At 38.9% G+C, this 25,719-nt stretch overlaps 7 protein-coding genes and 2 pseudogenes across 8 annotated transcripts; 4 read left to right on the top strand and 5 right to left on the bottom strand.

Annotated features, from left to right (window-relative positions):
* Nucleotides 1,082-1,881, bottom strand: LOC104759135 (glutathione S-transferase U17-like). Its single transcript, XM_010482099.1, has 2 exons — nucleotides 1,824-1,881; nucleotides 1,082-1,380 (listed from the first exon to the last, which is right to left on the bottom strand). The coding sequence occupies exons 1-2, from the start codon at nucleotides 1,879-1,881 to the stop codon at nucleotides 1,082-1,084; spliced, it is 357 nt and encodes a 118-aa protein (XP_010480401.1).
* Nucleotides 1,891-2,952, bottom strand: LOC104759134. Its single transcript, XM_010482098.1, has 3 exons — nucleotides 2,860-2,952; nucleotides 2,401-2,522; nucleotides 1,891-2,321 (listed from the first exon to the last, which is right to left on the bottom strand). The coding sequence occupies exons 1-3, from the start codon at nucleotides 2,913-2,915 to the stop codon at nucleotides 1,891-1,893; spliced, it is 609 nt and encodes a 202-aa protein (XP_010480400.1). The 5' UTR covers nucleotides 2,916-2,952.
* On the top strand, nucleotides 3,689-4,260 carry LOC109129862 (pentatricopeptide repeat-containing protein At1g09900-like). Its single transcript, XM_019238836.1, has 2 exons — nucleotides 3,689-3,896; nucleotides 3,953-4,260. Exons 1-2 carry the CDS (start codon nucleotides 3,689-3,691, stop codon nucleotides 4,258-4,260), a joined length of 516 nt encoding a protein of 171 aa, XP_019094381.1.
* On the bottom strand, nucleotides 5,211-6,080 carry LOC104759133 (disease resistance-like protein CSA1). Its single transcript, XM_019238835.1, has 2 exons — nucleotides 5,563-6,080; nucleotides 5,211-5,271 (listed from the first exon to the last, which is right to left on the bottom strand). Exons 1-2 carry the CDS (start codon nucleotides 6,078-6,080, stop codon nucleotides 5,211-5,213), a joined length of 579 nt encoding a protein of 192 aa, XP_019094380.1.
* LOC104755164 (KH domain-containing protein At1g09660/At1g09670) lies at nucleotides 12,852-15,829 on the top strand. Its single transcript, XM_010477505.2, has 8 exons — nucleotides 12,852-13,067; nucleotides 13,149-13,279; nucleotides 13,769-13,854; nucleotides 14,083-14,207; nucleotides 14,300-14,437; nucleotides 14,519-14,635; nucleotides 15,118-15,261; nucleotides 15,352-15,829. Exons 2-8 carry the CDS (start codon nucleotides 13,149-13,151, stop codon nucleotides 15,505-15,507), a joined length of 897 nt encoding a protein of 298 aa, XP_010475807.1. The 5' UTR covers nucleotides 12,852-13,067; the 3' UTR covers nucleotides 15,508-15,829.
* On the bottom strand, nucleotides 16,179-17,562 carry LOC104755163. The gene is made up of 2 exons (XM_010477504.2): nucleotides 17,329-17,562; nucleotides 16,179-16,650 (listed from the first exon to the last, which is right to left on the bottom strand). Exons 1-2 carry the CDS (start codon nucleotides 17,408-17,410, stop codon nucleotides 16,412-16,414), a joined length of 321 nt encoding a protein of 106 aa, XP_010475806.1. The 5' UTR covers nucleotides 17,411-17,562; the 3' UTR covers nucleotides 16,179-16,411.
* LOC104755162 (probable elongation factor 1-gamma 1) lies at nucleotides 17,901-20,698 on the bottom strand. Of its 2 annotated transcripts, XM_019239104.1 has the most exons (9): nucleotides 20,568-20,698; nucleotides 20,413-20,469; nucleotides 20,022-20,171; nucleotides 19,866-19,926; nucleotides 19,715-19,770; nucleotides 19,494-19,595; nucleotides 19,072-19,391; nucleotides 18,642-18,811; nucleotides 17,901-18,515 (listed from the first exon to the last, which is right to left on the bottom strand). In XM_019239104.1, the coding sequence occupies exons 2-9, from the start codon at nucleotides 20,419-20,421 to the stop codon at nucleotides 18,136-18,138; spliced, it is 1,248 nt and encodes a 415-aa protein (XP_019094649.1). In that variant the 5' UTR covers nucleotides 20,422-20,469; nucleotides 20,568-20,698; the 3' UTR covers nucleotides 17,901-18,135. The 2 variants fall into 2 exon arrangements, with proteins under 2 accessions (XP_019094649.1, XP_010475804.1); XM_010477502.2 differs by lacking the exon at nucleotides 18,642-18,811 and having other exon boundaries at nucleotides 18,902-19,391; nucleotides 20,568-20,697.
* On the top strand, nucleotides 20,925-22,327 carry LOC104755161 (annotated as a pseudogene).
* LOC104759132 lies at nucleotides 23,517-24,400 on the top strand (annotated as a pseudogene).

The raw sequence follows: 25,719 nt of genomic DNA, 5'->3' as shown, positions 1-25,719 counted from the left end.
GACTGATTCAACGTAACTGAGGATTTTTCCTTTCTCAATAATTTAAGATATATAGTGATGTATGGTCATAACTAGTGGGAATATAAATATAGTACCGAGTTCGAACCCTAATTATTTTGTCGCAACACCTTTTATATACTACTATTTTGGTTTTAAAAAAACACCTTTATATTATATATGAATAAATATGTATATATTACAAATCCGATGAGAAATACCAAAAATCAACTGATGCATACAATGACGAAAAGAAGAAGCAAACCTTAATTACAATCAACTGAAGAAGCAGAAAATAAAAATCAAAAGAGACGAATAAAACCTCGGAACGAAGAATGAAAGGGAGACACGATCCGTGAAAGTCGCCAAACCCTGCATAATTTACTCGGCGGCTCGAGCTTTCGAGGCCTTAAGGGTTTTCTTAATTTTTCAAAGCTAAAAAGATTGGATTGAAATATATATATATATATATATATATATATATACAAACCCTAAAGACACAAGAGCACAGGTCGTTGTCCAAACTCGGAGCCCTAAATTAAATGGGCCGCAAAAAAAGGAAAAAATAGACGAAAAGCTTAATAATATGAACGCAATAAAGCTTAAAGCCTTAAACGATGCTCTGGTAATGTTGGTGTTAAAATGAGTAATCCGATCAAATTCATTTGGGTTCAAAATTTATAACATAGCCCTTCTAAGCAACTAAAACTTGATGGATTAGGGTTTAATCATGGCTTTTCAGTGGAAGTACGAGAACGGGAAGAGAAGAGAAGTTCTGTTTTTTGTTTGATCCAACGCAAGCGCCTTTCATGCCTATACCCTCATTCGGAACTCACACCATAGATGAGTACTATGATCATCTTCTTCTTTATTAATTTCTTAAGAAATAGTATCATTTATTGTCATTCAAAATAAGAAAAGGAAAAGTTATGGACCAAGCCTGATACAATTATAAAAACGTAACGTTCAACATAACCCTAGCACACTAAGGTTATAAAGCCATTTACAAAACAGTGCCACTCTTAAATTATTCTTGCAAGATCTCAACCCACAAATAAAAAATAAAAACTATTTCATCAGCAACTTAGGCCTGCGACTTGGCAAAGATCTTCTTTGCGAATTCAGCGAGCTTTGCAGTCTCAGGCATGACAGGTTTTACAGCGGGACCGTTACAGAATAGCTCAGCCCATTTGCATAAAGAAGGTGTCTTGGCCTCATCATCAAGAAGTTTATGGCTAGCTGCTAACTCGGTGACTCTCAACCAAGCCAAGAAGCTCCCGAGGAAGATGTCGAGGTAACTGATGTTGTCACCGTTGAAGAACGGTTTTCCTTTGCTGTAATCGATGAACGCCTTCTCCAGAAGCGCATTCCCTTCTCCTTCAGCTTTTAAATAGAAAGTTACTCAATATTTCATTATTGAGGATTCCAAAATGTTCTGTCAATTAACTAAACCGGTTCATGGGTTTACAGATTTTGGGTAGGCAACAACATTAGTTAGGCAGTTTCCGAACCGGGGAGACTCCACAACAAATTTACCAACTTTTACATCGACCTGAAAGTGAAACTAGTCGCAAAGAATTCTCTCTATTAATTTTTAAAACAAAGTTCACATCTTTTATGGAATTCAGGAAGATAACAAAGATATTATGAGGATCGGGTTTTGGACCTTGCTAACACACACAATAGGATAACAACCTAATTTGAAACAATAATTTAACGTTAAGACCATTTCACTAAATAGATTTTTAGAGGTATAAAAAAGGATTTTATTGAAGGATAGCTAGAAAAGTTATTGTAAAAAACGTTTTAGGTGATGCAAAGCTCACCATAATATAAAGTCAACAAGGAGGTGCGTGAAACTATACACCATTCATAAGGATACATCCTTAACCATCATAAGAATCCTAATAACGTACAAAGTTCTTTCGATATTATTACCACAACAACGCCACAGAAGACGAGTATGGGCAAAGACCACCAATATATAAAGTCACCAAGGAGGTGTATGAAAGTAAAACCCATCACCAGCATCGTGTAATACATCCTAATTAACCTTCCATTGATATTAATCCAAGGGACGAATTCGCATGCATCTAGAAGCAATCCCATAGTCATGTGAAACCTAAAGTAACGAGGCAAAAGTTCGTTCTTCACCATCCATATGAAGCCTAGGCAGCAATATACCATGAACAACCTGTTTTGCAATCCGTTTGCTGCTATTGGGGTGATTGAGTTTTCGTCTTCAGATGCTCTCACACGCCTTGGTATTCTCCGGTCAAGGACAAGTATATGGGTAGACGATGATGAAGATGCAAAGTGATTTGCTGCATATATTCTAGATATTAGAGTTTGCGGTGCTATCAAACAAGCACGAAACATTAATAAATAATCATATGCTAGTACCTAGAAGTGGAACAATCTGTATCTGTCTTGAGATTCTTGATGTTGGAAATGAACCAACAACATTGGAGACGCACGCTCTAGTTGGTTTCAAGTGTTTCTTTAGCAATGGACTCTCATGATTCCTGCAAAAATATGCAAAACGCACCAATATATTAATTAATTAAAAAAAAGACTGATTCAACGTAACTGAGGATTTTCTCCTAACTAGTGGGAACACATATAGATATTATCCCCGAGTCCGAACCCTAACTAATTTGTCGCAACACCTTTTATATATTTTGTTTATAAAAAAACACCTTTATATTATAAATGAATAAATTTGTATATGGCAAAGCCGATGAAAAATACCAAAAAAACAACTGATGCAAACATTAATCATAATGACGAAAAGAAGAAGCAAACTTTCATTATAATTAACTGAAGAAGCAGAAAATAAAAAACAAAAGAGAAGAATAGAACCTTTGAACGAAGAATGAAAGGGAGACACGATCGGTGGAAGTCGCCAAACCCTGCATAATTTACTCGGCGGCTCGAGCTTTCGAGGCCTTAAGGGTTTTTTTTATTTTCTTCAAAGCTAAAAAGATTGAACTGAAATATATATTATATATAGGGTAGGTCATTTGTCCAAACTCGGAGCCCTAAAATAAATGGGCCGCAAAAAAGGAAATGTAGACGAAAGCGTTTGTACGCTGGATCGGAAGAGGGCCATTAGAGAGCATGTCCAATGGTATATACATATAGATTATACTCGCCAGGCGCACGTTCTCTATTAGAGCATGTCCAATGGTATGCATATAGCCAGCCTCATCCCCTACCGCCCAAAATTGGTATCCCTGATTGGACACCTTTCAACCATTCTTCTTTTTTTTGTTGCTTATTTTCAAATAATTAAGAATGGAGTAGGAAGAAATCACCTGGTGGAGCCAAACCCACATAAGAACCTGCTGCTGAAATCAGATCATTGCTTATGAACCTATACAAAAATCAATTTTAACATTTTAAGAATCAAATTACAGAAGCAACACAAAATAAAGAACGAACCAGGAAATGAGGAAACAAAATAACACTAATACCTGTCACGGATAAGTAATCTACCACGGGCCGTGCCACGTTCTTCAGACTTTGGATATTCCTCTGATGCCACAAAGCTATAAGGCCAACTTTCAACCTCAGCCATCATCTGCATATTAACTCATTTAAGTGTGTCACAAATCTATTTTTGTATACAGCAAGTGGGATGGCAATTTGCTTCTCTCGTACCTTTATCTTAGCATCGTCCCATAAGCAAATGTTGGATGAGGCGATTAAGTTTTTGAATGACACGCCGTCTTCTGGATGTCAACCAAATGTTATTACACATAACATAATCCTGAGGAGTATGTGTAGCACCGGGAGATGGATGGACGCAGAGAAGCTTCTTGCTGATATGCTTCGTAAAGGCTTTTCGCCAAGTGTTGTCACTTTCAATATCTTGATTAATTTCTTGTGTAGAAAAGGTTTGCTTGGGAGAGCTATTGACATTTTGGAAAAAATGCCTAATCATGGATGCCAGCCGAACTCTTTGATGATGTTATTTTCACTACTTTGATTCATGGTCATAGTAGGAGTGGACGGATTGATTTGATGAAAGAAAGTTATGAGAAGATGTTAAGTAGGGGTCTTCAGCCTGATCTTGTTCTATATAATACTTTAGTAAATGGCTTTTGCAAGAACGGGGATTTGGTGGCTGCAAGGAAGATAGTTGATGGGATGATTCTTAGAGGTCTGAGGCCTGAGATAGGGATTGTAGCTGACTTGGCCTCTTACAAATCACTAGTTAATGAGATTTACAGAGCTTCAAAAGATCACCGGAACAGCTAACATCCGACTCTTTGTTCCTAGATACGTACGACCAAATAGGTAATACTCGGAAAGAGCTCTATAGTTCTCTCCTTTATTTCATTTTTTTCAATGTTTTTATAAGCTTTGATTAGAGTTGGAATCTATAATGTTTCAAATTGTATGTTTCACTTTATCAAGTGGAATATGGATTCATGTGGCATGTAGTAGATTTTAAAATCATTAAGCATTTAGTATTGTGTTGGTGAGTTGGCCCTTAACTTTTGAGTATCTACAAGGTTTGGCCACTATCCAATTTCATTACTAATAATGTGATGTACTTAATTTGTATAGTTGTATATATGATAGCCCTCTCATCTTTGTGCCTAGATAAGTTGCATTGAGTGTACTTTCGAAGAAGAAGGCACACAGCTGAAGCAGAGAAGAGTGGAAGAGAGGAAGGCACGTGTGAAGAATTGTGAGGCGGCTAAACTTGTAACACAAGCGATTGGGATTGTCTATAAAGTGTATCAGCATTTGTTGAAGTTGTTATGTTGGTTCTTGTTTGTAGATCAGTCATTATGAGACTGTGAGGGAGGATAGTTTTTTGGAGAACTATCTCTCTATGTTTGTAGTTGTTAATATTGATATTCTTGTTGTACACACTTGTACATTGTATACCAGTATTGTTAACCAACTTGCTGTCTAGTACTTGAGCATTCACATCCGGATCATTTCGTTTGAGAGATTTATCCCAAGATACAAATTATTTTATTAGAATAACATAATATACGATAATTTACAGCAATGAAATGTGGTCTAGCTACCAACATTAACGCAAAATTCGTAGTCCTAGTACTTGACACACACCATAAATGAAAATGGAGAAGAGCAATTTATTAATTGTACAATACTTTTAACTGAATTCAATCCTCTGAGTAAATCGTTTCTGTTTCTACGGGGAAGGTTGAAGGAATATGGTCTTCTATTTTCTAGACGGCGACAACTCTTTTAACCTCTTTAACAATCTCCTCTATAAAATCCGCCTCAGAGCTGCAAAGTATATAACATATATAGATTAGTCTGCATATATAGTTTCACGGAAGGAAACGATATTACAAAAGTGAAAGTTATCGAATCAGTGAAAGATGTTATTTTATGGTGCTATGTACTAAAAAAATGAGTTACAAATCAACAGTTACATTAATATGAACTATGAAGACTCTTTAGACATCAGACTCTTACATTCACAGTATGGACCAGTTTCATGGCAGATTAGACAGAGAAGCATGAAACATGTCGCATCAGATTATTATTAAGGATAAACAGTAATATTGTACGTACCTGTTGTCGCGTAATGACAAGCCCATCTTGTCAGAGACAGACTCCAAAGCTTCCTTCCATGTCTTGATTTGTTCACCACTTGAATTCTTAGCTAACCTCCAGAAGTTACGACCGAATTCAGCTTTTTGGTATCTTACAGACTCTGCCTTCACCTTGAAGAAGATGGGAACCACTTGTAGTTTGCGTTTACCAGCTCTTTTCTTTATCTTGGCTAGCTCGTTCAGGCACCAGCGTGACTCTGCGTACCTTTTTGAGAATATAGTCAGAGCCATCCTCGACTGTTTGATCCTCGCAAAGAGATGCTTGCGGTGTGTCCCCTTCTGTTCGTCTTTGTCTATGAAGAAGTTGATTCCATGTCTTTTAAAGGCGTCAACAAGGTGGCTCACGAAGCTGCAGCGTAGCTCCTTTCCGCGGAAATTGATGAACACTTGGTTATGGGAGTGCGTGTGTTTGTGGTCATGGAGGAGACGAGATAAGGTATTCCATGTTGGTATCTTGCTTTTACACGACTTTTTCATGTTGGTGAAACTGAAATTTGAGTTTGAGCAATGAAGAACGGTTGCCTTGTTGGGTTGTTCCATTCAGTTGCATGTTGTATATATATAAGTAATGCCGTAAGGTTTGAGTATAGAAATATAAATTATGTTTTTTTTTTTTAAAAAAAACAATATATATACCTTTGATCCCAAGAAAGAAGAATTGAGCACTGTGGAAGTCTCGTGCCTCAAGGGCCACAGCACAAGCATGCCTCGTGCATTTCTTATTTTCTTCTATATAAGCATGACTAGGCAGGCAATTGAGCTGTAAATCTCTACCTATCCAATTTTGATAGAGCAATATTTGGAATAACAAAAAAAGTCGTCTATCTTATATTTTATTGAGTGGGTATTGGAAGAGCAACCAAACTCGATGTATAGAAAGAACGTTTGTTATGTATATATTGTCGTCACCACAACACAAGCGGCCTACTCTTATAAGTATATAATATAGAAGAAAAAGAAATAATAAAGAGCCATTGCTAATTAAAGACTTTTCTCTGACTTTCTCTCCCAAAACGCAATCTTCGTCTTTCTCCAATCACCTGCGTCGATTTCGGCGTAGGCCGTCACCGCCCCTTATGGGCAAAAGCAAACACAAAAAGAAACCCCCCGGCGATATCTCCACTGGATCCGTCCATCCTGCCTCCTCTCAATCGCAATCCTCTTCATCTGCCCCGCCTGAATCTCCAAACTCAGCTGGGGAAACTTCCATCTGCTCTCCGGTAATTGAATTGCCTGGCATCAATAATGAGTCAGCCAAAGATAAAACAATTGGTTCCTGCAAATCCAACAACCTGGTGGATAAAGTTGCGGCAATCGAAATCCCTAGATCCCCAAAATCTAGAAACGAAGCTACAGTGACCAACGTTTTGGCAACTGTACCTCCGACTGCAAATCTGGGTGTAGATGAAGCGCAAACTGTCACCGCCTCAGATCCGACCAGGGCAGTTCCACCTCCTGGAGCTCCCCGCACTAGTGACGACCAATCATGGAAGGCTTTGGTTGCCGGTAACTCGATTCAGCTTGAGAAGAAAGGTACCCCTTACACGCTTGAATCTGGTGAAGTATGTGTTACTATCCCAAATTCGGTCATTGAAAAGAATAAGAAGGCATGGGATAGCTTCATATTAGGGCAGTTCTACGAAGAACCCCCTGCTAGAGGTGCAGTCCATGCTATAGTAAATGGGATTTGGAGCAAACAGCGTCGAGACATAACAGTCTCAAAACTGGAAGGGCACTCGTTTCTGTTTAGGGTTCCTTGTCCGAATGCGCGGAGGAGAATACTCAGCCAAAGTCTCTGGCAGGTGGACGGGCAGACAATGTTCGTAGCCAAGTGGACCCCAGACATCACCCCAAGAAAGCCTGAACTGACCCTGGTTCCGGTTTGGCTTGAATTTCGTGGAGTTCCTCTTGAATTCTTCAACAGGGAAGGGCTCGAACACATTGCAGGATTAGTTGGACATCCGGTATATCTTCACCCGCACACAGAAAAGCTAACTAACATAGAAGTCGCTAAAGTCTACACTGTTATCGACCCTCGCAAGCCTCTGCCAGAAGCTGTTAATGCAAGGTTCGAATCCGGACAGATTAAACGAATCCAAGTATCTAGCCCATGGCTGCCGTCTCTATGTAGTCATTGCAAAAAAGTAAGCCACACTGTATCCCGCTGTACAAGTGCCCCACCCTTATGTACGCTCTGCGGCTCGGTCAAGCATTCCACGGCGAATTGCCCTAGAGCAAAGAAAGAAAAACAAGCTGGTAAGACACCTATTCAGAGTCAACTGCCTATTGTCGAAGTAAATGCCATACCCTCTGCTGCAAACAAAGTCAAAGCCATATCTGCGACCTCAGTACCTCCCTCGAGTCATGTACTGAACAAGCCACGACAAGCTGAGGCTCTTGCTGGCGAACCAAGTAACAGAAAGTTACACTCTAGTAAGGAGAACAACTATCTTCCTCAGAAGATCTCCAAAGACTATCAGCTGAACCTTGATGAAGGTAAACTCTGTGTTGACTTCACTGCAAGCCTATTCTCTCTTCTGTCACCAAGTGAGAAGTTGGCTAGAGAGGAGGGGGAACTGTCAGATAATGACTCTATTTCCGGAGATGATGACAATCCTGATGAGGACTCTGACCGCTTCCTCAAGGTCATCTCCAAGCGGCTGAGGAAGAAGAAGGACTCTCGAGTAAGGGCTGGAGGCCCCTTAAACCTCTAACCCAATATTTCATTTATGGATATTTTTTGTCGTAATGTAAGAGGCCTAAACGACCCTGTAAAGCGGAGAAGCCTAAGAAAATGGCTAAAGGTTCATAAACCTCTTTTTGGCGGTGTAATAGAAACTCATGTAAGACCGGAGAAAACCCATCGTTTTTGTTCTTCTGTGGCTCCGGGTTGGTGTTTTGCGGATAATAACGACTACTCAGACCTTGGGAAGATCTGGGTAATCTGGCATCCTACGGTAAAGGTGCAAATTTTGTCTAAATCACTTCAGATGATTGTCTGTTTGGTGCAGTTGCCTTTTATGCAGAGGGAGATAGTTGTATCTATTGTTTATGCGTCTTCGAGCAGTGGTGAAGAGAGGAAGCTTCTGTGGTCAGAAATTCAAACTCTTGCAGCCTCACCTGAGCTTCTGAACAAACCTTGGACTGTTCTTGGGGACTTCAATCAAGTCCTGCATCCCCACGAACACTCAAATCCACTCTTCAATACGTACACCAGAGCAATGCGAGAAATGAGTCAAGCCCTAGTCAACTCATACCTCTCTGACCTCCCGTATTGTGGTAACACATACACATGGTCAAACAAGCAAGACTCCGGTGTGATCACGAAGAAGTTGGACCGTATCTTGGTAAATGGCGACTGGATGTCTGCTTTTCCGCAATCTCTGGGAGTTTTTGGGGAACCAGGCTTCTCAGACCACAGCCCTTGTTGTCTCTTTCTAGATATCAACAAGCCGAAGATCAATTTGCCTTTCAAATTCCTGACCATGTTGAATCAACACCCGGATTTTGCACCCCTTATCCAGTCATGGTGGACAGCTCTAAACTTCGATTGCTCAAGAATGCTGAAATTCTCGAAGAAGCTGAAAGAACTCAAAGCAGCTATCAGTGATTTCAGGAAAAATAACTACTCAGACTTGGAAAAGAGAGTGCTCCAAGCTTATGAGGATCTTCTTGCCTGTCAGCAAATCCTGCTAAGTGATCAATCGGACCAAGCAATGCAAAGAGAAAAACAAGCACATCAAACCTGGTGTTTATTGGCAAAAGCAGAGGAGACTTATTTAAGACAGAAATCAAGGATTTTTTGGCTTGAAGAGGGTCACAAGAATTCAAAGTTCTTTCACAGGGTGGTGCTATCTAGACAAGCTCAGAATCAAATCCTCTTTCTCACTGACGAAACTGACCGTATCGTCGACACAAAGGTAGGTATCCAGAACTTAGCTGTTGAGTTCTTTCAGAATACCCTAGGCTCCGGATCAAACGCAACACCCCTTTCTGTTGAGGAGCTCCGGCAGCTTCTTCCTCAGAGATGCTCTGTACAGGCCTTACAAGTCCTTTCTGCTCCCGTAACGCCAGAGGAGATCAAAACAGTGGTCTTTTCCCTTCCGAAAAACAAGGCCCCTGGACCAGATGGCTACCCTGTAGAATTCTTCACAGCTCACTGGGAAGTTGTTGGATCTGATCTCATATCTGCGGTTTTGGAATGCTTCAATTCCGGTTGTATCCTCAAGCAATGGAACTCTACCATTCTCACACTCATCCCAAAATCGCAAAATGCTTCACGGATGTCAGACTTTAGACCAATTACCTGCTGCAATACGATATACAAAGTAGAATCAAAGCTTCTGGCTAACAGGCTAAAGACGGTTCTGTCTGAGCTCATCGCCAACACCCAGTCTGCATTCATCCCGGGTCGCCTCTTGGTTGAAAATGTGCTATTAGCTACGAAACTGGTTCAAGGATATAATCAGAAGAATATCTCTCCAAGGGGAATGCTTAAAGTGGACCTCAAAAAGGCTTTCGACTCTGTTAACTGGGAGTTCATTATCAATACGCTGAAGGCACTGAACTTCCCTGAGCATTTTGTCAGACTCATCACTGAATGCATCACGACTCCTCGTTTCTCAGTCTCTATCAATGGTGAATCATGTGGCTTCTTTAGGGGTGCAAAAGGTCTTCGACAAGGTGACGCCATATCTCCCTACCTGTTTACTCTGGCTATGGAGGTTTTCACGCAAATCCTAAACAGCTCATACAACAGAGGTCTCATTGGTCATCATCCTAACGCTGAAAACCCTCAAGTAACCCACCTGGCCTTCGCGGATGACATCATGATCTTCTTTGATGGTCAAAAAGACTCCTTGGATAACATCACACGGGCTCTCCAAGGTTTTGCTGATATCTCTGGACTCTCTATGAATAAGACAAAGACGGATCTGTTTGTTGCAGGAGTGAACCAAACTGAAACCAATAGGATTGCTTCCCTTGGATTCAGCTTCGGTTCACTCCCTATCAGATATCTGGGCTTGCCGCTTATGCACAGGAAGCTGCGTGTAGCAGACTATGGGCCACTGATTGACAAGATTACCTCGAGATTTACTAGTTGGTCCGCCAGAGCACTCTCATATGCGGGGAGAAGGGAGTTGATTTCAACAGTTATATATGGTACGATAAATTTCTGGGCATCAGCGTTTATTTTACCAAAAGCCTGCATCAGACAAGTGGAGAGCCTATGCGCTAGATTTCTTTGGTCTGGGGATATTACAAAGAAACCCCACGCAAAAGTAGCCTGGAAATTGATATGTCTACCTAAGGAGGAAGGAGGTCTGGGTCTACGATGCTTCTCATTGTGGAATAAAGTCCTCTGTCTTAAGTTGACTTGGAGGCTGTTCTCTGCAGAAGACTCGCTTTGGGCAAAATGGCTAAGAAATAATAAGATCAAAGATGGGGTCTTTTGGCTGATAGATGTTAAGAAACAGACATCCTGGACGTGGAAAACACTTCTGCAACTGCGTCCCCTGGCAAGTCGGTTCTTACGATCTGAGGTGGGAAATGGGAAACAGGTAAGCTTTTGGCATGATTGGTGGACGCCGTTTGGGCTGCTCATCAACTTCCTGGGACCAACGGGACCAAGTCAAACTGGGATTCCTTTACACTGTTCTGTAGCCATGGCATGCTCTCCGAGGTCATGGAGGCTAAGACCAGCTCGATCGCCACAAGCAGAGCAACTACACATTCACTTAACAACAGTGCCGCTTCCAGCTTCGACAACTGAACCGGACTCTTTCCTCTGGCAAATTGAAGGTGAGCGATCAAGCACTTTCAATATTCAGAAAACCTGGGAGGTTCTCCGAAACAGACAAGGGGCCGTAACCTGGTCAAAGCAAGTCTGGTACAAAGGAGCTATCCCAAGGCATGCGTTTCTTCTGTGGATCACCCATCTAGACCGACTCCCAACGAGAACTCGATTGGCGACCTGGGGAATGCAGATCGATACTTCTTGTTGCATATGCAGGCTCTATCCTGAAACCAGGGACCATCTATTCCTTCATTGTGACTATAGTGAGGTGTTATGGGCTGAGGTTACAAAACGGCTAGGGTACAGACCCTTTGTGTTTCAAACGTGGGAAGCTCTTTTGGCTTGGTTGGATTGTTCAGACGCTATATCTACTCAAACATTAAGGAGGCTAGTTGCACAAGCTGTTATTTACACCTTGTGGAATGAAAGGAATAACCGGCTGCACAATAACGACTTCACACCAGTACATATACAATTCAAGGTTCTGGATAGACAAGTCAGAGACGCCATTCTCGCAAAGGGTCATCGGAAAAACTTCAAGGATCTTCTGGAACAATAGTTGAAGCACCTGTAACGAGTAATTTTGTACACTCGTGTTTTCTTCAATTAGCCCTTGCTTTTCTAATTTTGTTTGGCAAGGCCTATTATGTATATCAATTATTGTAGTACCCTACAATCCTTTTCTTCAATGAAAATTCACAAATTTTCAAAAAAAAAAAAAAAAGTATATAATATAGAAATAACGTCCTTCTTTTGTAAAAATGTATCTCATCGGATCTTTAATTTGCTTCGAAATTTCATATGACCAACTGTACAAATCCGACTCACGAATGACACAAGTGTAGAGAGCCTCTCGAGAGATTTTATTTAAGCGTTAGAAATTATGGCTCTTCTTAATTACGTCATCCGTGAGTCGGATTTTGAAGAAATATTATTCTGTTCTCATTTTCTCCAACGTACGGTACGTGGAACATATACTATATTTATTCGTGTGTAGACTTTAACGTACCACAAATTAATCCTCAATACTCCATCCATACCCACAACCTTGAGATTTACTATTCTAATAAATAAGTAAACAAAAACAAGACGAAGACTTTTACTCCACTATAAAAGTCAGCGGAGTAACCACTATTAATTTGAATGTACGTATTTAGGTAAAATAATATATTCGAGTAGATTGTAATAAAATGATAATTCAAATATTTATTTGACTAAATTTATCTTACCATTTGGCAGGATAAAATATTTGTATTTATCTACCTAAGTAAAAATGTATATTCGCCAACACTGGCGCTAACGAGAATTGCCTATAATTTAGTGGGCCTAAGGCCCAATGAAATGTGAAAAAACGGAAGAATCGTAAATAAGAAAAAAAGATCACACAAATCTCGAAAAGAAGAAAAAAAAGGAAACAAAAAAACGACAAAAATAGAAAATATCGAAAATGCGGTGAGATAGAGATAGAGAGAGAGACTCTCATTATCGTGCTGCGTAGGGCTTTTGACTCCCTTCCTTCTTCTTCCTTCTTCTCTCTTTTGCTTGTAGCCACTCTACACAGTCCACACCTACTTCTTACCCCCCCCCCCAAAGTATACGCCTTTCTCTACCTTGAGATCGGCGTCAGATCCTCCGCCGCTTCTTCTTCTCTTCACTATTCTCCCCCGGTCAGTCTTTTTGTACCTTTCTCTCTATCTGTTTGTCAGTATTTGTGCGGTTGTTAACAATCTTAAAGTGGATTTTTTTAGATGATGGAATCCGGCGGTGGTTTCGTGGCCATGGAAGAGAGGATCTCTCCTGGTAGTTTCTTCCAGTTTCCACTTTCTGGATTCCGTGCTTCTCCCAATCGATCCCCTTGTCCTCCCTCTGATCGTGACAGGTTTCTCCTTCTTTCTCCACTTCTTTTATCCACTTTTGTTTCTCTGTTCATATGAATCTGTGTGAGCTTTTTTTTTTTTCATTGTGTGGATCGGTTTCTTATGGACTTTGCTGCTTTACTTAAGCATTTTAAGTGTCTGCGTGCTTGTGATTGGTCCCTCTGATTGGATTGAGTGTTAAAAAATATGATTTTGTTCACGCAGATCCAATTTCTCAATCATAGGCTCACCTCAAAATGTCGCCTTTTTAACAGTTTTACTCCATTTGCTCACTTATTAGTCATTCTAAACAATGAACTCTAAAGGGTTTTAACAAGAACGCTATGTTTTGGAAATGAACTTACTGATGTATTTTTGGAAGTTTATTTTTACATTTGAGTGGTGTGACGACTTCAAATGTGAACCACTCGATTGTGTTGTGTCGATACAATACACACAAATGTCAGCGTCCAGTGAAACTTACGTTTTTGTTTTTAAACCTTCTTATTTAGGTACTTGACTGAGTTATTGCAAGAGAGACAAAAGTTGGTTCCTTTTTTGCAAGTTATGCCAAATTGCTGCCGACTGCTAAATCAAGGTGTGCTATCTTGTAATGCTATATGCTTTTAGATTTTCAGTATTTTCTTTCAGTGTGTACTGGGTATGAAGAGGATAGTAGAAGGAAAAATGTATACATGCGAATTTGTATTCTCTTTTATCCATTCTTGGCATTTAAACTAGGAGACTGAAGATCCCCGTGATGTTCAACTGTTACAGTTTCTTTTGTATGTTTGCTAAATTGCCTACATTGCTGACGTCTGTGCAGAAATCAGGAGGGTCTCTAGTTTTCCTGATCTTGATAGATATGAGCATGGCAGTCCATTTAGATCGCTTGGTCAGCCGACAAATGGAAAGCTTGATTTAGATGGATGGTCGATGATGCAAGCTGAGGTAAGCCACTGCTCATGCTGAATTATTATGGTGTTGTTAACAATTTTGTATTCAAGAGTAGGCGTTATTGATATTAATTTTGCTTTCTTCAGGAAAACTGTCACCTCCAGAGAGCTTCTCCATTTCGTTCCCCTGCCCCAGTGGGCTGGGTTGGGATGCCTGGACTCCCTAACCCACCCATTGTGAAAAGAGTGATCAGACTTGATGTGCCAGTGGATAAATATCCAAGTGTAAGTTTTGAATGTTTACCTATTTATGTTATTCTAATTGGCTTGTTCTAGAGTTTAATTTAAATCCATTGAACGTTGCAGTATAATTTTGTTGGACGGATTCTTGGGCCACGTGGAAACTCCCTGAAAAGAGTTGAGCTAGCAACCCACTGCAGGGTGTTTATTAGAGGGCGAGGATCTGTGAAGGATACTGTCAAGGTATGGCTCTTTGTTTATTGATTCTCTGAAGGATTCCAGTTTATAGTCTTTTTTTTTATCGCAAGTGTAGATGAATAAATTCTTGCAGCTCAAAACTTCAATTTTCTCATATGTTTTTACCATTCAATCAGTTTTATAGCCATGTGTTGAATACAAACAATTTTCTTAGAGTCTTTAGCAGCAATTTGTTTCCTTTTGTGTATAAAAGCTTGTGTGCCACTGTCTTTCGGCATAGCAACTTATAATTATTGAAGTAATGATACATTTTGCTGCATCATCAGCTACTACTCTTGTTTACATTTGTAGGCCTATACAGGAAATTAAGTGTTTTGAGTTTTAGGCTCTCACAACTCTCATCTAATAACATCATCTGAATAGCGAAACTTCTGATTCATTTCTTCTGAGTATTAGATTTTCTCAGACATTAATTATGTAGCATGCGGTGTCAAGGCTAATACATTTAGTTCTTTACTTCCCTGCAGGAGGAAAAACTAAAGGGTAAGCCAGGGTACGAGCATCTCTGCGAGCCACTACATGTACTGATCGAAGCCGAGCTTCCAGAGGACATAATAAACTCTCGATTGGAGCATGCAGTTCATTTCCTCGAGTCACTCCTGAAGCCAATGGTACATTACTATCATAAAATTGTAAACATATTATATGGTTTTGTTACTCCGAACCTTATGTTCACATGGTTTTGGTTCTTTTCTCTACAGGACGAATCAATGGATCACTACAAGCGAGAACAGCTGAAGGAGTTAGCTGCTCTGAATGGTACACTAAGGGAGGAGAGTCCGAGTCCGAGCTTGAGCCCTTGTCTGAGTCCAAGCATGTCACCTTTCAACAGTAAGCGTGCCAAGACTGGACAATAAAGATTTGACCTGAAAGATGATCAACGTTTCTTTTCGCTGCATGGTCGTGTGGGCAGGGCAAAGGCTCCCTATGCATTGCCCATCTATCCCGCGAGGTGACATTGTTCTTCTAAGTTCTAACGTTTGGACTTCTCAATTAATTTTTTTTGTCATTAAGTTTATTCTTTATTTTTGAAATTTTTGTTGGTTAGATGAGATGACCATTAACCAGAGGGTAATAAACTAATAATGGTGTTTAATGAAATGTAATCTCGTTTTCAATCCTGTAACCTTTATTTAAGTTTGAAACCCCAACATTAATTTCATTTGAAGTTTTAAAATTTCTCCATTTGGCCTCTGGTTTTGAGACTTAAGGTTCAGATTCAGCCTCTCGAATGTTGTTTTGTACCCCAAGTTTTGTTTTCTTTATGCCTTGATGACATTTTATGTTTTATCGTTCTTTATAAGTATGTCTACAAACGAATCTCTTTGAAACTGCACACCCTATATATGTATTCTTCACAATACCTCAAACTCAAAGCTCATTCATACAAGTTCCCTTGAGTACTCACTTTTTAATAAACCTGGCTTAATCCCAAAAGAAGAGCAAGGAATCACTTACTATAAAGACGTATAAGGAATGGTATAGTAATAAGTTGTACAACATTGGACCTAACAAAGCTAAACAAGTAGAGAATTCCACAAGTTTTGATAGTTTATATTCCAACGAGAAAACAATCGTCTAGAGAGGATAATGATGAATTGATGATGATGATCAGTGACAAGACAGCTACATCAGTTACCCATCAAAGTGTGCGTATATTATATATACTTGAAATTTAAATGCCCATAAGTTCCACCTACATGATCGGACAAAACGAACACAAACATACATGATGAGGCCTTTGTTGACAAATTGGCGTTTCTAATCCCGAAGACCTAATTCAACCTCCAGTTCATCATCTTCCTCAAACAGCTTCAACAGTCGAGCATACTGCTCATCTCTTTTCTTCTTCTGCCATAGCTTGTATAGGAAGAAGGAGAAGGCCGCCACAGCCACAAATCCGAACAGTACGAGGATTACTTTTGTGCCTGTTTTGCTAGAAGAGGAATGGGATTCTGTCTTAACTCCTGCTTTCGTATCCTTGGAATCACCTGATAGACCTGCAAATATCATATCGGAAGACTTAGTAAATGACATCTAAGCATGTACACAATCTAAACTCAAATAGTTAGTATGTTTCTCTTATCTTCGACCAATGGGGAGCAACAACTACACACATTGACAACATATAACAATATCTCTGCAACAAGCATTTACAGAATCTTACGGGGTAAGCCAATGCCTACTTCTTTAAAAGCACATGAGTGTAGAAATAGCTAAACAGTAAAACTTCAAATGTCTGAAACTAGAGACAGCAAAGAGATTCAATGACTTTAACCATAAACTTGGTAATACATGTCTCATAACTCAAATGCAGCATCACCATGATATGTACAAATACCATTGCCCTAGTTACAAGAAATAAAAAGCAAGACAACCTCTTCAAATCAGGGTTCGCATTTAGGACAAGGTAAAAACACAATCTATAAACTATAGCGAAACCAAACACACTAATTGAACAGTAACATATTATTTGCTTATGTTAATAAGCACAAAATTTAGTAACTGTGTGGCGAAGATCTAGAAAGAGCCGAGGTTGAGCTAAATCTCGCGAAATCAAAACCTAAATCCCCAACCGAACATTAGAAATCCGATGATTCTAACCAAACTGACAGCGAAAACTGGCCAATCTAAGGGAATTCGAGGATGAAATCAGATTAGATCTGAAGAAGACGAACCTAAGACGAACTGCAAACCAATCGAAGCGAAGAATACCAAACGCCGCCATGCTAGACCATTACTTCCAGAGAGCTCTCTCATCTCTCTCTCTCTCTCTCTGTTCGCAGGAGAAAGACGGATCGATCTTTTTTTTGCTGGCGGTGAAGAAAGAACAAATACTTCTCTGGTGGGTAGAACAAAACAACTTTTGATGTTGAAAAATTAAAACAACTATAGAGATTATATGCCTTGTAGTAGTAAAGAACAATTCATTTGATTTTTTTTGGACCAACCACTATATTATTAATTAATGGATACAAGATACCAGTACCTTATAATTCTTTTTATATATGAAAAAAAAAGTGAGATAATTAACGAAGAGAAATCAATTTCTTATATTTTGACAAATTACTACTAGTTAGCTTAATTCTACTATATTAACAAGACTTGTTCTTCAAGATTTTCCTTTTCAACAATTTTTAACACACTTTCCTAATTATGTCAAAAGACTTGACCTAATTGTTTAACTCGACGACCAATAATATAGAATCTGACCGAATCGCGCGTCAAAGCAAATTAACCAGACCATATATTGCCTAATTGCCAAGATAGACTTGCCTGGTCTAAAAACTGGTTTTAGTAAACAGCATACAAAAGTCGAGATGAAACATTAACAAAATAACCAAAAAAAACCACATCCTTGTCCTTTAACACTCAATTAGAAATAAAGAAAAACAGTATAGGCGACACAAGTGTCACTGAGCAAAATCCCTATTGAGAAAGAGAGAGAGAGATATGTAAAGCCTCAGGCTGCAAATTCTCTCTTTTCACTTGAAGCACTTGGCGTCCAAGAGAGCCTCACCCTCAAATGGCTCTGCATCTTCAATCATCTGGCTAACACGCTCCTTCTGTGCTTCATCTGTGATATCAACCTTAGTCCACTCGTATAGCTCCATGTCGTACACCTCATCCATTATGAACTTAGGGATCTCTGGTCCACGGAATAGCCATAACCCCTTCACCTTGAACGGACCCTCTGACCCGCAAATCAGCATCTTTCCAAACGAGTATTTACGTGCCAAGTCCATGCGCTGAAGGAACCCACCCACCTTGTTGAGCGTGACGAATGACACCATGTTCTCATCGTTGTACTTGTAGTCACAAAACCATAGTGAGTATCCCTCTGGGTCATACATGTCCCAGAATCCTGCATTTCAGCCACAAAACTATTAGACATGATAGAACACATTTTATTCCAATAGCTAAATAATTCCTTGCATTTCCTGATAGCAACTGTAAATCCAGGTAAAGGGAAAATATATCACCAACATACCTTTGATAGCAACCTCACGGAAGTTAGATTTGGTGTTGGAGTAAAGCCTCTTCCAATCATCCAGTACCATTGGGCTTGGTGGTAGAAGGTCAAGAGGGTTCTTGGCTTTAGGCTTTGGTGCCTCTTCCTCTTCGGCAAACTTGGGTGCCTCTGCTGCCGGGGCTTCCTTCNACACACATTTGATTCCAATATCTAAAGAATTCCTTTCATTTCCTGATAGCAACTGTAAAACAGGGTAAAAGGAAAAGATCACCACACACCTTTAATAGCAACCCCACGGAAGTTAGATTTGGTGTTTGAGTACAGCCTCTTCCAATCATCCAGTACCATTGGGCTCGGTGGTAAAAGGTCAAGAGGGTTCTTGGCTTTTGGCTTTGGTGCCTCTTCCTCTTCAGCGAGCTTAGGTGCCTCTGCTGCCGGAGCTTCCTTTTTCTTAGGCTCTTCCTTGGGCTTGGCAGGCTGGGCAGCTTTCTTGGAAGCAACAGGAGGGACAGCTTCAGTCTGTTTGACCTCACCAACCACTTTCTTGAAGTTGGGTTGGTTAATCACAGTCCAAAAGTATCTCTCGACGTGTGGGAATTCAGAGGTAAACTTCTTGGTCATGACAGTAGCAAATCCCAAGTTCAAGTTGCAGACAGTGATAATATCAGCAAGGGTGATAGAGTGTCCAACAAGGTAAGTGTTGGAAGCGAGATGTGTGTTCAGAGCATCAAGTGCTCTCTTCAACGCAGAGATAGTCCCTTCCTCAGCCTTCATTTGTATAACAATCAGGAATGAGATACTATTTATAAAATGAAAAAAAGTACCCAGACTGCCATCATAGAGAGTTAATGAAAGTCACAAAAAGCTTACCGGAGCACTGTATGGCATAAATCCCATTCTTGGGCCAAACCATCTCAAGATGTTTCCATAGATCTCCAGTGAGGAGAAATCGCTCCATTGCTCAATTTGTGCCTGAAAAAAGCAACATGCAGATAAATATTGAGAAGGAATAATAACAAATAGATCGACAAACATTAGAGCAGGTGCAAATGGAGAAGAGAAGAGTATCCCAGGGGAAAACAGATACTTACATATTCAATCAAGGAGGATCCGTTCAAAGAGTTCTCACCACCATTCAATCGGCTTACTGCAATGGGGATATCAACACATCCATTATAACCAACAAGCAATCAAACTAGACATGGAGAGAAACAAATGAAGTATAATGATATGATGTATTACCGTAACGGGCAATGGCGTTGCTCTCAAATACTGAACCCTCAGGAGTCTCAAGAACAGGAACCTAGCAAGATCAAAAAACTTTTCGTTAGCTGAAAATAGAGTAATAATATCAATTCCAGAAATTTAGTTAGCAACGAGCAGGTGTTGACAACAAACCTTTCCAATAGGGTTCATCTTCAAGAACTCTGGTGTTTTGTTGGTGACACCCATCTGAAAGTCAGAGGGCACATCGATCTGTACACCAACATACTCTGCAGCAATGAGTGCCTTATCAGCACTTTTGTTTCCCTTGTACGTGTGCAAGACCTACAATCGCAATTTATCAGCAAAACTCATCATTCATTCTTTCTCTCTATATGTATCCCAACACTAGTAAACAGCAGCTAGATATGCAGACTACCATAAATTTTCAATCAAATTGCTAAATCGAACGATTACTACAACTAATTCTTGCTTGCTTCTTAGCGATTATAAGAGCACCGTAGCAACAAATCAGTAAAAAAGATGAGATCGTAACAAGAGACGATCATAGAGAAGAAGAACTCACCAAAGCCATTTGCTCTCAGACGGAAAAATAAACCAACTCCGGGTTTTGAAATCGGATCTGAATCCAAGGAAAACATCAAGTTGTGAGCTCGATCATATATATCTATGAATTATGAGCTAATCAGAGAAAAGGATTGATCGGTCGATAAATCTTACCTGAAAAAATCTTCCGTGAGAGAAATCGAGAGAGAAGCAAGTGATGAGGCGGAGAAAGTTATAAAGGAGTGATGATGATATGATCTAGGGTTTTTTTTTGAAACGTATGACGACTATGAGTGTACTCCTCTGGTTTAGCTTGGTTTTGTTTTAGTTTTCAATTCTGATTTTGTTTATTTTTCCGGTTAAGCTCTTATTACTTTATTTGCCGACGTATGTAAAGCCTTTCTAATTTGTAAGCCCAACTTGAACTCGAAAACTAAAAGCAAGCCGAGAGAAGAAGGTTGAACAGATCCAGTGGGAAATCAAATTAATTAATTATAATTAAAATCTAAACTTATTTATTTATTTCTTCTTCTTCTCCTTGCTTGTAAGTATTATTTCTTCAGGCTTTTTGAAAAATCCCAAATCTATATCGTCCTCGATTAAAGTGGAGCGTAACAATGGCGAGAAGACCGGATGAAGAATACGACTACTTGTTTAAAGTGGTTTTGATCGGAGACTCCGGTGTCGGCAAGTCAAATCTCCTCTCTAGATTCACTCGCAATGAGTTTTGCTTAGAATCCAAATCCACCATCGGTGTCGAATTCGCTACTCGTACTCTCCAAGTATGTCTACTCTACTCTTCTCTCTCTCTTTCTCTGTTTGCTGTAAAATCCCCAATTGTTTCTCGATCTAGGATTGCTTGCAAGTTTCTTTTATTGTCTCTGGAATCAGGATTGGTTGCTTTGTGTGGTTCGATCCGTTTGTTCTATCCTCTTTGTATTCATTTCCCGGAATATGTGTTTACGAAATACTCGGAAACCGCCATTTGTGTGTGTTGGAACATTTGGGATTTGGTTTTGAATTTTGATGTTTGCTTTGAACATTTAGGCGTTTTTTGTTTGTTTGTTGATAATGATCCCAAAAGCTTCTTGTACTATGGCTGTTTAGCCTTGTGGCTGCCTCACATGTCAGATCTAAAACCTTTGTTTAAAGCAGACCTACAACATCATTTACTTCTAATTAGAGTATTAGACAAGGAAAATTGTAAAATTTGTTACTTAAGTTATGATGAATCATGGTCGTTGTTTCACAGTTATGCATTTTGTTGATTTTTTTAGCTGTCAATTATGCATTTTGCTGCTGCTGCTGCTCATTATTTTAACATCTTTGGCAAAAACAATCATCTTTGTACTAAGGTGGAAGGAAGGACAGTGAAAGCTCAGATATGGGACACTGCTGGACAATGAAGATACAGAGCCATAACCAGCGCCTACTACCGAGGCGCTCTTGGAGCTCTCTTGGTCTACGACGTCACTAAACCAACAACCTTTGAGAACGTAAGCAGGTGGTTAAAAGAACTCAGAGACCATGCTGATTCCAATATTGTCATCATGTTGATTGGTAACAAGACAGATCTAAAGCATCTCAGAGCTGTTGCCACAGAGGATGCTCAGAGCTATGCAGAGAAAGAAGGCTTGTCTTTCATTGAGACATCTGCCCTCGAGGCATTAAACGTAGAGAAGGCTTTTCAGACGATTCTGTCAGAGATTTATAGGATCATCAGCAAGAAATCGATATCTTCGGACCAGGGAACTGAAAATGCTAACGTCAAGGAAGGTCAAACGATTGATGTCGCTGCTACTTCTGATTCAAACGTTAAGAAGCCTTGTTGCTCTTCCTCTTGAAAAGGCTTTGTTTTTTTTTTGTGTCTCACTTTTAAAAGCCAATATCTCTATGCGACATTGTTTTAAGGCTTTGCGTTGTGTTACATATGCNTTACATATGCAAGTTGCATCTGTTTTTTTTTTTTTTTTTTTTGTTGATAAGAACTCTCGAAGATGACATTCTATGGAGTATGGAATCGTTCATACAAAATGTGAAAAATGAAATATTATCTTTTAGGCAAGTTTGTAGTTTTTGATTGGTAGTTGTAATATATAATTAGAAAAAAAATGCAAAAGAGAATACTGTAGAATGAAATAAACAAAGAGACCAACGTAGTATTTTGAAATTTGAATTATGAACAGAGCCGAAATTGTATCTTAGTTTTTTCTAAAGATAGTAACAAATTAACAAAATCACACAATTTACATTTTTCAAGAAGACAGGAAAAAAGCAAATATACCAGTTATTGAAAGGAAAGTTAAGAAGAAGACAGGCAAAGCAAAAATATTTTTTATTAGTTTGTTTATGAAATTTTGGAAAAGGAAATATACCAGTTATGGATTGAAAATATAAGTAATAAATATAGTATTTTCTAGCAAGTTTTCAATTATCAAAATGGTAAATTTCCAAGTTTTCTAGCAGTTCCCGCCTATATATATCAGATCAACAAGCAAGCAATTTTTATCATCACAAACACAATTCTACTTTGCGTTTACTCTCTTTTTTTTCTTATTATTATTATTTAAAAACAATGAAGATCTCAATCTTGGCATGGTGTTTCATAGGCATAGCTATAATAATCTTGTTGTCGGTTTTATACAGTATTTGCGTAGAGCGGGGGGTGGTAACAAAAGATGGGAGTGTGGAGAAGGAAGATCCACAAAAGATGATGGGAGGGTGGAGAAGTTATATCAAGGAGATCCAGGAGATCCAGGAAGATCCAGTCTGATCCAGTCTTGGAGAAGGAGTCTCTCAAGAACTTTAAAAAGTTAATTATGGTTTTTTATCTTGTGTGTTCTTTTGATGATTAAAGGTCTCCGAGTAGTTTTGACAATTTTCTTGATCACCAAAGTTAATTATGGTTTCTTATCTTGTGTGTTCTTTTGATGAATAAAGGTCTCCGACTAGTTTTGACAATTTTATTGATCGCCAAAGTTAATTAAGAACAATCTATCAGATTCTATATAAACCAATTCGAAGTTTCTACATTATTTTAAGTTTGACGACGCGTAACTTGAAAACAACTTTTTCATGGAAATCTGAAGCTTATAGTTTTACATTATTGTATTTAGTATTAGTATGCGAGCGTGGCTTGAAGCCTTTTTTACATGTAATCGTTCGTTATGCCATGGTTTCGAGTTTCGACTGTCTAAAACTAAAAACAACATATGACAATTTGTATTAGACTATGAAGAATACGACTACTTGTTTAAAGTGGTTTTGATCGGAGACTCCGGTGTCGACAAGTCAAATCTCCTCTCTAGATTCACTCGCAATGAGTTCTGCTTAGAATCCAAATCCACCATCGGTGTCGAATTCGCTACTTGTATTCTCCAAGTATGTCTACTCTACTCTTCTCTCTCTCTCTCTCTCTCTCTCTCTCTCTCTCTCTCTCTCTCTCTTTCTCTGTTTGCTGTAAAATCCCCAACTGTTTCTCGATCTAGGATTGCTTGTAAGTTTCTTTTGATGAACTAGTCATTTAAAATTTTGGTGTGGTTCGATCCGTTCGTTCTAACCTACTACCGAGGCGCTCTTGGAGCTCTCTTGGTCTACGACGTCACTAAGCCAACAACCTTTGAGAACGTAAGCAGGTGGTTAAAAGAACTCAAGAGACCATGCTGATTCCAATATTGTCATCATGTTGATTGGTAACAAGACAGATCTGAAGCATCTCAGAGCTATGCAGAGAAAGAAGGCTTGTCTTTCATTGAGACATCTGCCCTCGAGGCATTAAACGTAGAGAAGGCTTTTCAGACGATTCTCTCAGAGATTTATAGGATCATCAGCAAGAAATCGATATCTTCGGACCTGGCAACTGCAAATGCCAACGTCAAGGAAGGCCAAACGATTGATGTTGCTGCTACTTCTGATTCAAACGCTAAGAAGCCTTGTTGCTCTTCCTCTTGAAAAGGCTTTGTTTTTTTTTTGTGTCTCACTTTAAAAGCCAATATCTATGCGACTTTGTTTTAAGGCTTTGCGTTGTGTTACACCAGCTAAATATATGCAAGTTGCATCTGTGTTTTTTGTCGATAAGAACTCTCTAAGATGACATTCTATATCAGTTGTGGAGTATGGATTCCTTCATACAAATTGTGAAAAATGAAGTACTATTTTTTTTTTTCCGGGATGAAGTATTATTTTTTAGGCAATCGTTTGTAGTTTTTGATTGGTAGTAGTTGACTAGTTGTAATATATAATTAAAAAATGCAAAAGAGAATAAAATGAAATAAACAACGAGCCAACGTAGTATTTGGACTATGAATAGAGCAGAAATTGTAGATTGATTTTTCTAAAGACAGTAACAAATTAACAAAATCACACAATATACATTTTCAAGAAGACAGGGGAAAAAAAAAAGCAAATTTACCAGTTATTGAAAGGAAAGTTAAGAAGAAGACAGGCAAAGCAAAAATATTTTTTATTAGTTAATTTATGAAATTTTGGAAAAGGAAATATACCAGTTACTGATTAAAAAAATAAGTAATAAATATATTATCTTCTAGCAAGTTTTCAATTATCAAAAATGGTAAATTTTCAAGTTTTCCAGCAGTTCCCGCCTATATATATATAATAGTTTTCAGATCAACAAGCAAGCAATTTTAATCATCACAAAACAATTTTACTTTGCGTTTACTCTCTTTTTTTCTTCTTAATATTCAAAAACGATGGTGATCTCAATCATGGGATGGTGTTTCATAAGCATAGCTATAATAGTCTTGGCGTCGGTTTTCTACAGTGTTTGCTTCGGGCGGGAGTGGGAAACAAAAGATAAGAGTGTGGAGAAGGAAAATCCAGTCTAATCCAGTCTTGTGTGTTTAATACTAAAAGATTAGAGTCTCTCAAGAACTTTAAAAAGTTAATTATGGTTTCTTATCTTGTGTGATGTTTTGATGATTAAAGGTCTCCGAGTATTGTTGACAATTTTATTGATCATCAAAGTTAATTAAGAACAATATATCTATCAGATTTTATATAAACCAACTCGAAGTTTCTACTTTCTCTTAAGTTTGACGCGCAACTTGAAAACAAATTTTCATGGAAATCTGAAGCTTATAGTTTACATTATTGTATTTAGTATTAGTATGCGAGCGTGGCCTGAAGCCTTTTTACATGTAATCGTTATGTCTCTTTTTTTTTGTGCAACGTAATCGTTATGTCATGGTTTCGAATTTCGACTGCCTAAAAGGCTTAAACTAAAAACAACATAGGACCGGAATAATTGAACCGGATAATTGAACCGGATAATTGAACCGAATAATTGAACCGAAATTGGGAAATAAGA

The sequence above is a fragment of the Camelina sativa genome, chromosome 17 (genome assembly GCF_000633955.1).
Source record: "Camelina sativa cultivar DH55 chromosome 17, Cs, whole genome shotgun sequence".
NCBI lineage: Eukaryota > Viridiplantae > Streptophyta > Magnoliopsida > Brassicales > Brassicaceae > Camelina > Camelina sativa.
Note: the sequence above shows the minus strand (reverse complement) of the source record. Positions and strands in the feature narration are given on the sequence as shown.

What these genes read in the sequence shown, in the direction of transcription:
- LOC104755163 (XM_010477504.2), bottom strand. Translation starts at nt 17,410, where the DNA reads ATGAGAGAGCTCTCTGGAAGTAATGGTCTAGCATGGCGGCGTTTGGTA. An exon ending in TGGTTTGCAGTTCGTCTTAG is followed by an intron (nt 16,651 to 17,328) that starts GTTCGTCTTCTT and finishes TGATATTTGCAG; the next exon opens with GTCTATCAGGTGATTCCAAG.
- LOC104759134 (XM_010482098.1), bottom strand. Translation starts at nt 2,915, where the DNA reads ATGCAGGGTTTGGCGACTTCCACCGATCGTGTCTCCCTTTCATTCTTC. An exon ending in CTTTCATTCTTCGTTCAAAG is followed by an intron (nt 2,523 to 2,859) that starts GTTCTATTCTTC and finishes ATATTTTTGCAG; the next exon opens with GAATCATGAGAGTCCATTGC. An exon ending in ACAGATTGTTCCACTTCTAG is followed by an intron (nt 2,322 to 2,400) that starts GTACTAGCATAT and finishes GAATATATGCAG; the next exon opens with CAAATCACTTTGCATCTTCA.
- LOC109129862 (XM_019238836.1), top strand. Translation starts at nt 3,689, where the DNA reads ATGTTGGATGAGGCGATTAAGTTTTTGAATGACACGCCGTCTTCTGGA. An exon ending in TAATTTCTTGTGTAGAAAAG is followed by an intron (nt 3,897 to 3,952) that starts GTTTGCTTGGGA and finishes CATGGATGCCAG; the next exon opens with CCGAACTCTTTGATGATGTT.
- LOC104759135 (XM_010482099.1), bottom strand. Translation starts at nt 1,881, where the DNA reads ATGTATCCTTATGAATGGTGTATAGTTTCACGCACCTCCTTGTTGACT. An exon ending in CTTGTTGACTTTATATTATG is followed by an intron (nt 1,381 to 1,823) that starts GTGAGCTTTGCA and finishes TCTATTTAAAAG; the next exon opens with CTGAAGGAGAAGGGAATGCG.
- LOC104755164 (XM_010477505.2), top strand. Translation starts at nt 13,149, where the DNA reads ATGATGGAATCCGGCGGTGGTTTCGTGGCCATGGAAGAGAGGATCTCT. An exon ending in CTGCCGACTGCTAAATCAAG is followed by an intron (nt 13,855 to 14,082) that starts GTGTGCTATCTT and finishes ACGTCTGTGCAG; the next exon opens with AAATCAGGAGGGTCTCTAGT. An exon ending in AGTCACTCCTGAAGCCAATG is followed by an intron (nt 15,262 to 15,351) that starts GTACATTACTAT and finishes TTTTCTCTACAG; the next exon opens with GACGAATCAATGGATCACTA.
- LOC104759133 (XM_019238835.1), bottom strand. Translation starts at nt 6,080, where the DNA reads ATGAAAAAGTCGTGTAAAAGCAAGATACCAACATGGAATACCTTATCT. An exon ending in TTGTCATTACGCGACAACAG is followed by an intron (nt 5,272 to 5,562) that starts GTACGTACAATA and finishes TATACTTTGCAG; the next exon opens with CTCTGAGGCGGATTTTATAG.
- LOC104755162 (XM_019239104.1), bottom strand. An exon ending in GATCCTCCTTGATTGAATAT is followed by an intron (nt 19,596 to 19,714) that starts GTAAGTATCTGT and finishes TGCTTTTTTCAG; the next exon opens with GCACAAATTGAGCAATGGAG. An exon ending in CCGTGAGGTTGCTATCAAAG is followed by an intron (nt 18,516 to 18,641) that starts GTATGTTGGTGA and finishes GCTGAAATGCAG; the next exon opens with GATTCTGGGACATGTATGAC.